Source organism: Lytechinus variegatus, chromosome 16 (genome assembly GCF_018143015.1).
Source record: "Lytechinus variegatus isolate NC3 chromosome 16, Lvar_3.0, whole genome shotgun sequence".
In the NCBI taxonomy this organism is placed as follows: Eukaryota; Metazoa; Echinodermata; class Echinoidea; order Temnopleuroida; family Toxopneustidae; genus Lytechinus; species Lytechinus variegatus.
Window position 1 is genome coordinate 31325610 of NC_054755.1, and position 16095 is coordinate 31341704.

General features: G+C 37.5%; 1 protein-coding gene across 1 annotated transcript; it reads right to left on the bottom strand.

The window, feature by feature from the left end:
- Positions 1-762: 762 nt before the first annotated feature.
- Positions 763-15874, bottom strand: LOC121429589 (lymphokine-activated killer T-cell-originated protein kinase-like). Its single transcript, XM_041626695.1, has 6 exons — positions 15629-15874; positions 7183-7309; positions 5601-5733; positions 4288-4484; positions 3580-3730; positions 763-1963 (listed from the first exon to the last, which is right to left on the bottom strand). The coding sequence occupies exons 1-6, from the start codon at positions 15841-15843 to the stop codon at positions 1746-1748; spliced, it is 1041 nt and encodes a 346-aa protein (XP_041482629.1). The 5' UTR covers positions 15844-15874; the 3' UTR covers positions 763-1745.
- Between the last annotated feature and the right edge of the window lie 221 nt (positions 15875-16095).

Consider the following 16095-nt stretch of genomic DNA (forward strand, 5'->3'; position numbering starts at 1 on the left):
AAGCAAGGTGGTTTTACGTAAAGCTTTTATCAGTGAAGCAAGTCAGTTTTACTCAATGGGCCCGTTTTTTTCATACACAAACACTTGGGTGGTCATTTCATTCTGTTTGAACTCATTTTGAGGTCGTTACCACAACTGGCATTTATTCATATTCAAACTTCACCAATAATTTCCTCAAATATCAGAACCAGATTGTACCTTTACAACTTTCAATTTTAGCAAGTATCTCAATGGACAAATTCAATGTTCTCTAAATGTTACAAGACTTTTGGAAATGGAATCCTAGTTATGTTTCAGCATAAAAATTAAAAGACCATACATCATTACTATGAATGTCATACCAAATGTATTAAATTTCAATACATGAATAAAGCGTTCTATAGATAAAGATTTTTTGTCTAATGAATTTACTCAACACAAAATATATCAGTATGGCAAAGTCACGGTTCAGATATCATTATTGTCATCTTCTTTATAGTCGTCATTATCATCAGCATGATCATAATCATCATCATCAGAAGCAGCACCAGCATCATAATATCAGAAGCAGCAGCATCATCATCATCATCAGAAGCAGCAGCAGCATCATCATCATCAGAAGCAGGAGCAGCATCATAATATCAGCATCAGCAGCATCATCATCATCATCAGAAGCAGCAGCAGCATCAGCATCATCAGAAGCAGCATCATCATCATCCTTCAGGCAAATCCCATAAATTCCTCAACCTTTTTCTATGCCTGAACCCATTTTTTCCCCTGCTCACTTCCCATCATGAACTGATCAAGTTATGATCAGAAGAGAGCATTTCAACTTGAACAATGAAAGGAAGATCCCACATACAGAGAAATGGACGACCTTCCACAAACATTCGCCCGAGCCTGAGCAACTTTTCGCAGGGTTGTAATCAAGTCATGACTCTAGTAGTTACCTACCAGTGACTCCAGCAGTATTCCACGACACGTTCCCATGACATTTGTACAGCAGCTTGACTCGACTTGACATGACTCGAACCTTCAAATGACTTGACTCGACCCAAAATTTAGTGAATCATTAATACAACCCCGATGTTTCTTCCTGGGGCTGATAACACATAGCTCGGCAGTCATCGCAGAACATCTTTGTACCATCAATGGCATTTACTATAGTGTACTATTAATCGTGAAAATCAAGCATGGGATTAATCACTAGCCTTTGTGTTATGGGACACTGATCTTGCAAAACATGTGTTTCATACCTGTTTAAAGCTGAACAGATATCTGTGGTTCCAAAAGTTTTGACTTGGGCAAAGTTGCAGGTAAATATGGAATTGTCCTGCTACATAAGACCCTGTAAACCCATTGAATACTAAATTCTGTAATTCCCATAGACTTTGTACAGGTATCACCCGGTTCTAGTTGGCACCAGGTTAAAACTTAGCAGGGTCCCGACTTACAAAGAGATAAGGTTGATGCAATCAATCTCAACTATATGGGAATCCATCAATGCCATAATTTTTTCTACAGGAAATTTGCACACTGTCCTTTGGAAACAAAGACAAGCACACTAAACCTTCAAGAAAACAATGAATGTATGACTATACTGTACATCATAGTTAGAAGATATTTTGAACAAACATGCATAATAGATGTTGACGTTGCTGGCTTTCCATAGTTGTGGTTAATTGGATCAATTGCAACTCTTTGTAAGACGGGGCCCTGGAGTCTGTCAAACTCTGTATTCCTTCAAAGGTACCTGGGTTATCCGGTTAAAGCTTCACGTCCTCCAAAGCAGAAAGAGCCATCTTAGCGCTTGGTCTCTTGGCGGGATCCTCGTCGGTACAGGCACAGAAGAGCTCAATGAGGGACTGGAACTCGGGCCCCAGGTTCTCCTTGGGAAGTGGGGGCCTGGTCCCGAGGGCTGCCTCAAACTCGGACTCGTCAAAGCTGGTCTCGTCATCGTCATACTCGCTGTCATCTCCAGTATCTGCACCAATTAAACAACAAAACAAGATTCTAAATACAGTACGTCCCACAAAAAAGGAAACCCGTTTTCAGAGATTTAACACATATTTATCATGAATTTGATACTTATGTTAGGAGTGTAATCTCATCTTTAATTTTGACCAACAGCTGAGGAAATCATTCATGTATGGCAGATTAAAAACGATAAAAATTGAGAAACGATTTGCTAAGAAAAATTTCAGGGATCAGTTAGGGAAACTTAACGAAATGCTAATGACTAATGAGCCAATCGTCGAATAAGCATGGTTGTCATATTACGAACCAATCTCTGAAACTTATCGTTAATGATTATATTTACTATTCCACTGGAGAACAAGGTGGAAAGTTTATTCAAAGGATGATCCAATTCGTCGAGAAGTTCAATACAAATTTATGATCAAGAATGGATTGATATACAAATTAAATAATATTCAAAGATTTCAATGCATTTTGGCAGGTCATCTGTGCTTCATAACTGAGCTCAAAACTTGAGTAAGACTAAAGACATCTTTCCAAACTATGTGTTTAAGTTTCTTCTTCCAGTACTAAACTGGAAGAATTGCATGATAACTAGCTCAGTGAGTCAAAATTACACAAAGTAAATGTCATGACCCATCATGTAGCATCAAAACCATTTGAAACTGTGACACTATTAGGCCTAGACACCATGGAGGTGCCCCAAACCCTGGCAATCATTTACATTTTGTTTTCAGCCAATATCTCCTCAGAATATATGGTCTTTTAATCAAACAAAGGAACCTTGTTCAGCATGCTCCCCTTAGGAATTATAGGGTAGGCAGATTTTAAAATTTACACATTAGTTGCGTGTATTTTCTGTGAGGCTTTGGGCAACAAAGATCGATTGATACATGTAGATAAGCAAAATTAGAATGTAAAAAGCAGAAAATTGGTGAAATTGTTGATAACGAGCTAGCCGTTAAGCGTCCATTGTCTCTCGGTTCTATTATATATTGTTGGGGTTCTAGTCATTCACACAATTTTACTCTGATGATTGCACGTCGAAAAGCTTCGGTATATCCGTTTTTAAAGCTACTTTACGATTTTGTAGTACCAAACACTTGGGTATGTATTTCTACAGAGATATATATATATACTACATTTCTTTATTACTAGTAGTCTACATATATATGCGCCAGAAGGTTAAATCCTTCTTGGTTAATCCATCTTTGTATCAAATTTCCTTTCTGTCTCCCTTTCTCGCAATTTTCAGGGCAAATACACCCTGTGGAGAATTGCATTTTGTGGGGGCATCGTGGTCAAGTGGTTACAACTCTCGTCTCTCAATCAGAGGGACATGGGTTCAAATCCCAGCCATGATATGTGTTCCTTTAGCAAGAAATTTACCCACACTGTGCTGCACTCTACCCAGGTGAGGTGAATGGGTACCCAGCAGGGTTAATTCCTTCAAAAGGAATGAGCACTGGAAGGCTGCTTTAGCTAAAGCTGGGGTAATAATAATAAGTGCCTCGTAATAATTCATTTTAAAGATAAATTGCACAATATAAATGCCTATTATCATCATTACTATCATTATTTCGGGGAAAATTATTCATTCACAAGAACAGAAAAAAAAATTACAGAGAAGATCCAGATGGGGTGCTTCGAGGGACATCATCTCCCAGATAACGAGGCCGTATGAGAACATGTCTGTCTTATGGGTGATTTCACCACCGATGTGAACTTCCATTGCATTCCAGGGCTGAGAGCCAATGTAGTCATCTGTAGGATTCTGTGAATGTCAGAGCATACAAGGAAACCAACAGTTGATTATCATGATTATCAACAATACAAAACAGACCAAAACAGAAATGCTGAACATTATAACTTACTGCTACCACAGCATTTCTATTACCTTGCTCAGTAATACAAGGGAGGGGGGCACACGGGGGCAATAACTCTTCTATTATCATTTTTTTGAGGTAGTGAAAAAGGGGTTGAAAGGCGGGGGGAAGAGAAAAATGGGGAAAAGTGGAAGAAAAGGAAAAAAGGAAATAGTTTTAATAAACGAGGTGTTGAATGGGTTAACATACATGTATACCCCTGTACAATTGGGGCCGGGGAGGGGGGCGGGGGATTAGGTTTAGGTTTTCTTCACCATCTCCCCTCCTCCATATTACTGAAATACCAATGCCGCCCATGACTACTTTATATTACTACTACTACCTCTACTTCTAGAACACCTGCTACTACATCATGTACTACCTCTGGCCTATGTTTGGTGAATATTGTAGAAACTGCAGAAAACAACACATACAGCGGATACATATGACCGTATTGAATGCATACCTCCAGGCCGTTCAGGTCATCTCTGAGTTTGAGGGCTACTCCAAAATCACAGAGCTTCACAGTCTCAAAGTCACCCTTGACGAGGACATTGCCGCTCTTCAGATCGCCATGTAGGTACTTGAGGTCATTGTGAAGATAACTGAGGGCTGAGGCTAGGGACAAGGCTACTCTGTAGATCTGAACGGCTGGGAATGGACCTGAGAGTGACATTAAGGGCAATAAATGCATTACTGATGACTGGGAGAATGAGTCCAAGATACATGTACCTGACTAGAATCAAAGGTGTGGCTTTCTGGCATGAACCCCACAGAATATTTTGATCATTAATCCTCACATTTTAGAATAGACAAAACAATTAGATACTAGTACGCAGAGTATTTTATTCGTCACATTTCCTGCAATATTTTCATCTTAATGTCTAGGGGCACCCCCCCCCCCTAGAGTCATGTCTCTCTTGTATGAATCCCACAAGTATTCATGATGATTAATCCTCACATTTCATCATAGAGTAAACAATTTGAACAACACTGCATTTTTTTCATTAAGAAAATATTTTTCAATAATATCTAAGGGGCAACTGTCCACCATCCCTGCAGACTATGCCAGCTGGGCATGTTTTTAAAGGACAAGTCCACCCCAACAAAAAATTGGTTTGAATAATAAGAGACTAATCTAACAAGCATAAAACTGAAATTTCATCAAAATCGCATGTAAAATAAGATAGTTATCACAAAACAGTTATATGCACATCTTGGTCGGTATGCAAATGAGGAGACGTATGACATCATCCACTCACTATTTCTTTTGTATTTTAGTATATGAAATACGAAATATTTTAATTTTCTCCTCACTGTCAAGTGAAACAACGATTAATTCCTCCCTGAACACGTGGAATTAGCATTGTTTAATATTATATGGTTCAGTCGGTCCGTATTGTCAAATTTGTAAAAAATGAAATATTGTATAATTCAAACATTAAAAAACAAAAGAAATAGTGAGTGATCTACATCATTGACTGACTCATTTGTATGTCACTGAGTTGGACATAACACTGCTTTGTGAAAAATAAGCGAAACTTCAAAATGCCATAACTTTATTTTACATCCGATTTTGATGAAATTTTCAGTGTTGTGCTAGTTTGATTTTTCTCTATTTATTCAAATCAATATTTGTCTGGGGTAGACTTGACCTTTAATTAATCTTGTACTAAATCATGAAAATGACCAACAAAATTGTGATTTTACCAATGTTCAGCCCTTTCCCCACCCTCCCATTCTTTTCAAATTTGTTGTGTAGCCTCTGCTTCAAGTTACCTTTCCCCATGTCATTGCGTTTTTCAATCATATCCATTAATGACTGCTGGCCATTCTCCATTGACAGACACAGCGATCCATCCGCAGACTTGCTTAGAGCTCGGAATTCCACAATGTTAGGGTGGTCCATTTTCTGTAACAGCATATCACACAATAATAATAATAATAATGTGACTTATAAAGCACCAAATCCACTCTGTAGAGTACTCAAGGCGCATAAAGAGCTAAGAGTTAAATAAAAAAAGTTTTTGGAAGATTTTTTAAAGTTTCGACAGAGGTACATTTTTGTGTCTTCATGAAGGCTATTCCACAAAGTGGGGCATGCAAAAGCAAATGATCTTTCCCCCCAGGCTTTTGAAACTTTTGGAATAACAAGGAAGCCAAAAGTGGATGAGCGCAAAGACCTGTTTGGTCTGTAGTAATTGATAAATGAAAGCGATGAATGTTAAAAAGAATTTGAAACGTTACAACATCATACAAATTGTATGAACAATTTGAATAAACAAGGTTTCTTGATCATTTACATTTAATAATACCACAGTAATGCCAGACCAAGAAAGAAGTAATGTATCCACTATCCAGACTAGGCTCCAGGGATTGCAAACTTGTATTGAAGGAACAATTAGCACCACAGCACGTTATGGTTCTGACAAGACTATATGGTATACCACTAATCAAAGTTAAATTCGGTTCAATACAAGCCTTTCAAAAGAAAAGACATTGTCGTCGATCAGATGCATGAAAACTTGCCTTGAGGTACCATTCCATCTAAGTAAAGGTTGGCCAGGATTGGACATACTGGTGTAATTCTATAAATACCGCCTCAACAATTTTCGACTAAAATGGGAAATGATTGGGAATATAGGGAAATACTAATTTTAAGCATAGCCTAGCATTTGCCTGTATCTCCCTATACTCCCCCATTTTTTATTGCTGAAATTTTTTTTCCAGTATATCCCACCAGGAAGGGAAATAACTAAATTTCTTTGGAAATTTCTAACCCTGTGCAGTAATTTTGGAAGTATCTTCTCATGGCTAATGATTTTGTACCTTGCTAACATTTTTAATATACAAGACAATGGGAAAATGCAGAAAAGCCATCCTGGGAGACGCCCGGCACCTTTTCTAGGAGGTTCCAGCAAACGATGGAGATCTGACTTTTGGTAAATGTAGCCCTACATTATGGCACAATTCAGTGCAGTTGCACTTCAGGCTTTTCACAATTTGTTTACGAACAAAAGGTACCGGTAGACAAGTGACGTACTACCATAATAACTGCAGTCTGCCCATATCCATGCATGTGGAGCGCTGTGGCCCAGTGGATTAGTCTTCTGAATTTGAAACAGAGGGTCATGGGATCGAATCCCAGCCATTGCATAATTTCCTTCAGCAAGAAATTTAACCACATTGTGCAGCACTCAACCCAGATGAGGTGAATGGGTACCCGGCCGGATTAATTCCTTGAATGCATGAGCACTGAAAGGCAGGTAATACATGTAGTAATAACATCGTGCCTCAGAACAGAATATTTCTAGATAGATGGCACAATAAAAATGCCTATTATTATGCATCTACAGCCTACCTTTAGAATGACTGCCTCCTTTTTAAGCCTGCCTTCTACATCTACCAGTCCTCTATCTTTTTTATACTTGCTGCGTACTTTCTTCACTGCCCAGGGTGAACGTCCGCTCCCATCAGGCTTTGGACTCCTGAAACAGAAAGAAAAATTTTAGGGTTAGGAAAAAAAGAACTACTTTCAGCATTAAAATACTTAAACCAAACCTGTTGTTAAATGTAAAGTACTGGGGCCGATTGCACGAAAGGGTCTTTCCAAGGACCGTCTTTCGTGTCGCCCATCTTTAATGATACACTATGGGCGGGGTGTTTCTGAAATTTATGATAAGGAATAAGATTCGTCAGTTTCCTTTTAAATCAGATTTTATACAATTTCATGATATATCACATCATTTTATAAACAAATATTTTGTTTAATTTAACGGACGAATGAAATATGTTTGCAGATGATTTATTTAAATATGCGTTTCACATGGCGCATCATAAAAGATGGGCAACACGAAAGACGGTCCTTGCAAAGACCATTTCGTGCAATCGGCCCCTGAAGTATAGTGAGTGATTATATTCTGAACTGCATACTTTTTGGAAGTCTCCATAATTCCTTCTAATGGCAAAGGCAAAACCAGTTAACATCACTATGAACAATTTGCACCAGACAGGTTGGAAGGGATTATGTGGGAATTATAATGCATATTATTACTAGGCCTACAGCAAAGTCATCTTTTTGCTATTATTTTCTTATTACTTAAAATTGAAAGTGCTACAGAATCTCATTTTATGTTTTGAGACATACAGATCAATGTGAAATAGATCAACACCTTGTTTACATTTTAGATCTGCATCAAACTTATTGGGCAATTATTTTTAAACACACTCTCATGAATTAAAATACAGAGGTTCCTGAGATGTGTCCTTGAAATTCAGAAAAAAATGCCTACATGTAGGTCGGACTCACGCCAACTTTGTTAATGTGAAATCGTCCCATAAATGCTGTCTGAGCCACGTCCTTGCTAAGTTCATGTTGCATTGGTGGTGTTCCCACTCATTTACTGAATTATTGTACACACAGACCCAGTCCACTCCATGTGGCATCGAAACGTTTCCCCCTATGGCAAGATCTATAATGTCCTCGCAGATTGCAACACGGTATGCCATTGCCATGCCCATCTAATACTAGGACCTAGACATTGCTGAAGGTCGACAGGTCATTGCAGTGACAATGACACTGACGAAAATTCAAAATGACTGTGATTGATTATCTTAATTTAATGATTCGTTTGTTGTTAACTTGAGTTTAGTTTACTACAATTTAGTTTACTCAGACGATGTTGTAGGACTCAGACTAAGCCTGTTCATCGATCAAAACAAAAGTAGAATTTTTAGCAATATTGCTGCTCTGATGACTTCAGACAAAATTAGAAGCACTAGGCCTACTTGCGTTGGCAGGGACATGGCTGTAATGTTGTGTTGTCACTGGATCAATTGCACTTTTACTTTCAACCAGATTTAAATGATACGAAGCAATACAAAGCCGGCACAGTTCATATATACATTCATTAAATACTTGATGATGATAACAAATAATACAGGAACATGAGTAAGTCTGATGGTGACTATAGTCTCTAAACTCCAATCTCTATCTGTATGCTGGAACAATCTGTATTTAAAGTAATCTCGATTCTTCTGGTTTGGGTTCAGAAGTGAACCCCTTTTATATTGGTCTGCTCTAGACTCTTTACAACCAACTTTACTCTGAATAAGGGGAGTTGACCTTTCAGGGAGAACATGAAATGTTAGTGAATAAGAAACCCATAAAATGTGTGTGCATCAGAAGTTTAGCTGGAAGAATGAGTAATACATGTACTTTCTAATGAAAGTTGGAGCTGGTATTCTGCCTGTAGAAGTATTGATTAGGTATTGATTATGTATTGATACAATATTGAATATGTGAGATATGTCCTATCAGGCTATCATCACATAACTGTACGTATGGTCACTCCCCACTAACGTCTGGGACCCCTACATGTACCTACATGTACATGCATATTTCCCCACGTACGGGTACACTACAAAACCAGAAACTTTCGCCCCCGAGAATTCTACTTTCCCTATAAAAGATCTAGCCCTAAAAAATTAAACATGTACATGTGGTCCAAATTCATTTCCAACATTTCTGCGATATTGATTTCATTTTAATGAATTCTTCTTTAAAAAATAAAATCAATATCGCAGAAATGTTTGAAATGAAGTTGGACCCCATGTACATCATCATGTTTTAGGGCTAGATCTTTTAGAGGGAAAGTAGAATTCTCGGGGGCGAAAGTTTCTGGTTTTGTACCCTACTTGGGGAAATATAGGTAGGGGTCCCAGGCGTTAGTGGGGATTGACCATACGTACAGTATATGACTTTCACTCCCCAGACGCCTCCAGGCTAGGTCCAAGCTGACGGAGTTCAGCGGAACAATCAGACCGCGACCGAAGCTTTCCAGTTTTAGTTGTTTATCCCTACCCTAGATCGATCTACGGCTAGGCACAGGATAGACCAAAAGCTTCAGTCTCTGTATTTTGGCTGTTCCGCTGAACTTTGTTGGATCCACTCACCAATAAATTTCAATACAATAATAATTAATAATCATAATCATAATAATGTCAGAAAATCCCCAGAAACGATGCCAGGCAAAGTGGCATATTTCATGTATTTGGCACAGGAAGATTAGATTAGCCTTAAATCATTATAAGACTCACTCATTCAATGAACAAGGTTATAATATAACCTTGTTCTCAGTTATATCTCCATGTGTGGCAAAATAAGGGTGGCAATGTTTGGCTTATTTTCTCTTTTTCTTTGGGGCAAATGCTTGATTTTTTTACACTGACAGTTTCCATTACACCTATTTATTCATACAACTTGGCTCTTATTTAAATTTGATTCTTTAAATCATTTTTTTCTTAATTAAAAATAGAGATCAAAAAATGAAAATTTTCTTGCCATATTACTTTCCACCAATAGAGGGCGTACACAAATATATGCCCAAAATTCAAGTTTTTGAGCGCTCTGGTGAATGAAAAAAATTATTCCCAAGTTACTAATGAAAAATAAATTGCAACTGTATGGAAATTACTAATTTTGGTCACAAAAGTGATATTTTAATGATTTTTTAAAGTGTGTGCTCTGTACAACATTGGCATACCATAGTTCTACCTCTAGATTCCCCACAGGCAGGGTGGTAAGGGCACATGAGAGTAATTCAACCGCGCGCAAAGCATGCCGGACAGGCGTAAGTAAAGATCACATGACTTTACTGATTAAAATAATTCATTAAAAATAGATCAAATGTTTGTATATCAAAAGAAAAACGATAGACATAATGCTATGTTCATACTCTTTCAAAATCAAGGCGTTTGGGAAGGCTAGACTGCATTTTTGTATTTCATTTTAATCATTATTACCCACAATGCAGTTCTGGTTTTTCTGGCGATGAACTGGCCGAAATTATGGTTAGTCTTATTTCAGGCCATTTAACTTTTGATTGAGCTGGACAAGTACCTGATTAACATATCAAGTCTTTATGTACTGTTAATTGTGACTAAAGTCAGTGAATTAAAGCAAGATCTATCGAGGGATTGATTTTTAATGATTTTTTGATGAGCTATGATATAACACGTGAGTGAATGGGGGTCTGTAATACTCATGTGTGCCCTATATCGCGACTACACTTCTACACTGTCGTTGCTATGGCTGGGCGTCGTCTGCTAGAAATCGGTGGTGAGAATGCTTCAAACAGTTTCATGCAAAGTGATAGGTTATGTTTAACAACATTTGATAAGTATGTAACTCGGCATTTAGTGCATGCATTTATCGACTACGCTGCTTAAATGACGCTTTCAAATGTATATTCAATGCTTATCATTTATCATGCAGAAATGCGAGTTTCTACTGCCAATAGGAGATCTGGTTGGTTTGACCGAGAGTGTGAAATGAAACAAGTACTAGTAGTAACTTCAAAATGGTAAATAACTTCTAATTATCATCAGGATTCCTATTTTCAATATTTAGAGCACGCAGAGAAAGAAAGATGAACAAAACATTAAAATACATAAACTTGTCTCAGTCAGATGTAAAACATCATAGATTGCGCACTTGAATACTATTCACTTCGTTGAAAGCTACAGGAGGGGGGGGGGTGCTGAGTCGGGGTACATACCCCCATCCTCCTGGCTTGTAAGCAGGGCGGGGTTGATGCCTATAACACCCCCCCCCCTTTCTTCCTCCAAATTAACGGTTATAATAGGGAAGAGAGGCGAAATGAGCAAAATAAATGCTTACAATCTTTGTTTGTTATCAATTTTCTTTTATTTACTTTGTTTATTCTTATGCGAATACATAGGTAATAAATCACCTCGAACGAAATTAAACATGTAAACAAGAAGTTGTAAATCCACACAATACATATTTAGCCCATTGATGGACATCAAGCAAGTAGAACTTGTAGCTGCAATACCATAGGAAGCGCACAAAATATATGAATGGAACACTGCATTTTTACATTAAATTGAGGGGTGTCTAATGAGACGTTTTCTTTTCTTTTACACGTTTAGTCAGATTAGGTATTGAATGCAAGGTATCAATCTCTTCAGGAGAACTCACTCTTTCTTTTGAGACCAAAATTTTCAACTTTTCGTCATTTGACCCACAGTATAGGGCACATGAGAGTAATTCAACCGCGCGCAAAATATGCCGGACAGGCGTAAGTAAAGATCACATGACTTTATTGATTAAAATAATTCATTAAAAATAGATCCAATGTTTGTATATCAAAAGAAAAACGATAGACATAATGCTATGTTCATACTCTTTCATAATCAAGGCGTTTGGGAAGGCTAGACTGCATTTTTGTATTTCATTTTAATCATTATTACCCACAATGCAGTTCTGGTTTTTCTGGCGATAAACTGGCCGAAATTATGGTTAGTCTCATTTCAGGCCATTTAACTTTTGATTGAGCTGGACAAGTACCTGATTAACATATCAAATCTTTATGTACTGTTAATTGTGACTAAAGTCAGTGAATTAAAGCAAGATCTATCGAGGGATTGATTTTTAAAGGAGACACTCGAAGAATCCAAAGTATTTTATAATGCCTTTTTGTGGTCATCATTGTAAAGGGGAAGTATTACTAATCAGATATATAACTTCACTTTTCAAAATAGTCATTAGAGTTTGCAGAAATCAGCTCTCAAAAATGATTTATTTTCATGCCATATTTCTGCCTTCCATCGGTCCTCTTGCGAGCTCCAGCTGAGTGACGTCACACAATGAGCGTGAGCAGCTGAGCTGACAGCAGCCCATTGAAGACGATCTTTCCAATCAGCGTTTTTTTGCTCTTAGAATTGTTTATTCCTCACAAGATTGGTCTTGTTATATAGATAAAAGTTTGAATTTACTGAACAGTGAAATAAAGCGCACATTTAACGTATTTTGGTAACCGATATTTAGCTTAGAAAAAATGATTTTTTTTCAAGAAATATATTTGAATAAACAAAGCATATTTTCACTTAGAAATCACACTTGCGACAAATTGATATTATAATCAATATAAAGCATAGACATTCTTCGTCACGACTGAAAAAAAATTATGAAATTTCATTACGTAACAAAGTCAGGAACCACAAAATAACATGGCAATATCCATCGCGAAATGATTGAAATTGCAGTTGAATTGCCGAAACATGATTAGCCCACAGCGGCGAGCGGACTTTGTTTAATATATCTTAAAAGCACTCCACAATGTAGGGAGTGGTCTGTGGCCAAACGTGTTGGCCATCGTTTTGTCGTGTGCGAGGACCCTGGTTCAAAACTCGGATTAACTTGGTTATTTTTTTTTAATTCCTTCTCGTCCCTACCCAGCTTTTTTTTCTTGTGAAATCCCATTCAGACCTGTATTTATCAAATCTTATTTAATTGCTGCTTTTGATTTTCAAGTTCTTGATTAGATTCTACTCTTATTTGGGATGGGAGGGGTACAGGATGAGTTAAAAGTCAAGTCCACATCAACTAAAAATTATTTGAATAGAGTAATTTCCCTTGCTGTTTTTACTCAAAACAGTCACAAAACAATGATATGCAAATTAGTGTTGTCACATCACATTCGTTTCTAATTTTTTTGTGGCATTTTGTTTTTTAATTCTTTGCAGATTTGAGTATAGGAATTTCTTCATCCGAACACAATAGGTTACATTTACGGAACTGTAACTCTAAATGTTATTTGGAGGAATTAAAATCCCTCTGAAAATTTTTCAGAAAATAAATAGAAAATGAAATATCAAATCTACATGTCATGTAAATATATCAAACAACAAAATACAAAAGAACTTAGTGCGTGTGACATAACGGTTAGTGTAATTTGCACATCGACACAGATGAGCATATCATCGTTTTATAAATTAGGCAAAATTTCTCAATGTTAGAGTAGTAATTATATTAATTTGAATTAAAGTTTTTATGAAATTTCCTGCAATATCTTATTTTTCTTTAAATTCAAATGAATTTTTGATTGTGTGGACTTCTCCTTTACTCTTAATGTAGGGAATGCATAGCAATATTTATCCAGAAACAAAATTGTCTTAAAATATGCAAATCTGTAATTGGGCACATGTTCACTTTTCTTTCATCCAGGCCACTTCCTCACACCCACCAGGCTTACAGTCTTAGAACAAAAAAAAATGATGAACCATCACACAACAGCACACAACATTCAGTGCTTCACAATAAATATTTCACTTCTGTTCATACATGTACATGCAATAAATATTGTGGAAAACAAATAAAAGGCGTACCCATATTCAAATACCGTTTAAAAGGACAAATATATTATACCTTTCGAGAAAAATCAGCACGTTAGATATCTGATAACAAAACACAAATATGGGGCACTGCAAGAAACTTATGTTCCATTGCAAATCAAGCGTAAGTCTTAAATTCAAATTCAAGCGTAATAAGGTTGAGTTGCAATAGCAGTTCAACTACATGTACATGTTTGTCTTTAATCAAAGGACTTACCCTTGATTTGGGACGTGTGATTGATTAGAAAATTTCTTGCAAAATGCCCTAATAACATTAAAATTGTTTTTTTCGTTTTAAGTTGTGTGTTCTTATTTTCGACAAGCTGTATTCCTGTCCAAGTCAATTTTTTTAGTTCTCTCCAAAACTGTGCTCAAAATCGTTTCCAAGATCGATAAAGATAAATTTTCTGTTGCATCATTATCAGTCCAAAACTTGCATCGTAGCTCCTGGAAAGAGTGAAAAAAAAATGGCTATATCCAAATCAGTAAGAAGACATGATGGAATCATGGAATCATGGAATTGCTTGATGTCCATCAATGGAAATAAACGGCAGTGAATGGACTGGGGACAAAAACTACGATAATGCCAAACATTCCTCTGAAACAGCATATTTTCAGCCATGGTCCATGCCAGTGCTCCTAAATAATTTAATCGCCTGAGTCCTGACCAGTTTATTTAGAAATCTGACTGAAGTCTTTGTGAAGAAAAATCTGCTGGAATTGTGCAAAAACATTTCTAAAATAAAGACTTTTTAATTTTAATAGTAGTCATGCCAAAATGCATGATTCTAAAATTATATCAGATCTGTATCTGTCATCTGACCTGAATGCATCGTCAGAACAAGTACAGACTACAGTTTCCAAACATGCTTACCTTGACTTTTGACTGGATCAAACAGCGTAACCTGCATCGGCAGCAAGTGAATGGGACCGTACAGCTTGGAATCAGAGCAACACAACGAAGACTGTCGAGTGGACAAAATCGGTCTTTCCAGTTCATAATTCAATAAAAATGGACAAAGTAACACAGTTCTGGTTCTCTTATAGTCTGAAGATGTCGAAATCGGATATCACAACACATGAAGAAAACGGTAAATTCGAAGAAAAATAGAGACCAGGAAGGTGTATCAGTGTATTATGCACAGAGAGATAGTGTGTAGTCGATCATGTGACGTCATTATTCTCGACTGTTTTCGATCGCGTGAATGTCTGCCTGGGGGCGGCTGGGGGGCTGAGAAGGGTCTCTATTAATGTCATTTCTTGCATTTCCACAACATCTGTAAGACTTTTTAGTGACATATTTGTGTATAAAAAGACAAGACCTTTCCATTCATATATAATTTGTCTATAATCATCACTTTCGTGAATTTTCTTTGTGTGTATCCTTTAATGATTTTTTGATGAGCTATGATATAACACGTGAGTGAATGGGGGTCTGTAATAATAGTCATGTGTGCCCTGGTAGCAGTGAACAAGTGATCATGCCTATTTCCACCTGACCACCTCCATTCACTTTGTACACAAGTGCGCGTACACAAATCTACGAGTGGTTCCCAAAACCACGATTTGGCCATTGAAACTAAGTAGCCTAGGGATAAAAATAAACCTACCTTTCCAGCAAATAAACTGACACACCAGTTCCCCAGCCCAGCTTCTTCATAAACGGAGAGGCGGGGATCTGTATCGTGTTAGCGGGAGAGTTCCGGGCGGGAGTGGCCGCAGAAAGTCGACTTCTCTTCGCCGGATGAACGGGGGTGAGAAAATCTGAGTTTCCTTTCTTCAGAGAATCGGTAGCGTTGCATGTTTGATCCTTTGTGGACGCCATTGTCCTTCGCTCTGCAGATAACCTTGTATTTTGAATGAAGAAAAAGCTTTGCCAAAAAGAGAGTCCACCACTGGTCTTTCAAATCAAAATTCCCGCAACTTCACTAGACTCTATCTAGCGCGCGCCGGATCGCGGGCCGGGTGAGGGCGTTATTTCAATTTCAGCACAGGGGGTGGAAACTCCGCTTCTGCATCCGGTCAGACATGGGGAAATTTTGGAAGGTCAAAAGTGCACACTGCTCCCATTTTTCGC

Bases quoted from the DNA above. Each gene is read 5' to 3' on its own strand.
- LOC121429589 (XM_041626695.1), bottom strand. From the start codon at position 15,843: ATGGCGTCCACAAAGGATCAAACATGCAACGCTACCGATTCTCTGAAG. The intron at 5,734-7,182 runs GTAGGCTGTAGA...ATGCTGTTACAG, and splicing joins AGGAGGCAGTCATTCTAAAG to AAAATGGACCACCCTAACAT. The intron at 4,485-5,600 runs GTAACTTGAAGC...TGTCACTCTCAG, and splicing joins ACGCAATGACATGGGGAAAG to GTCCATTCCCAGCCGTTCAG.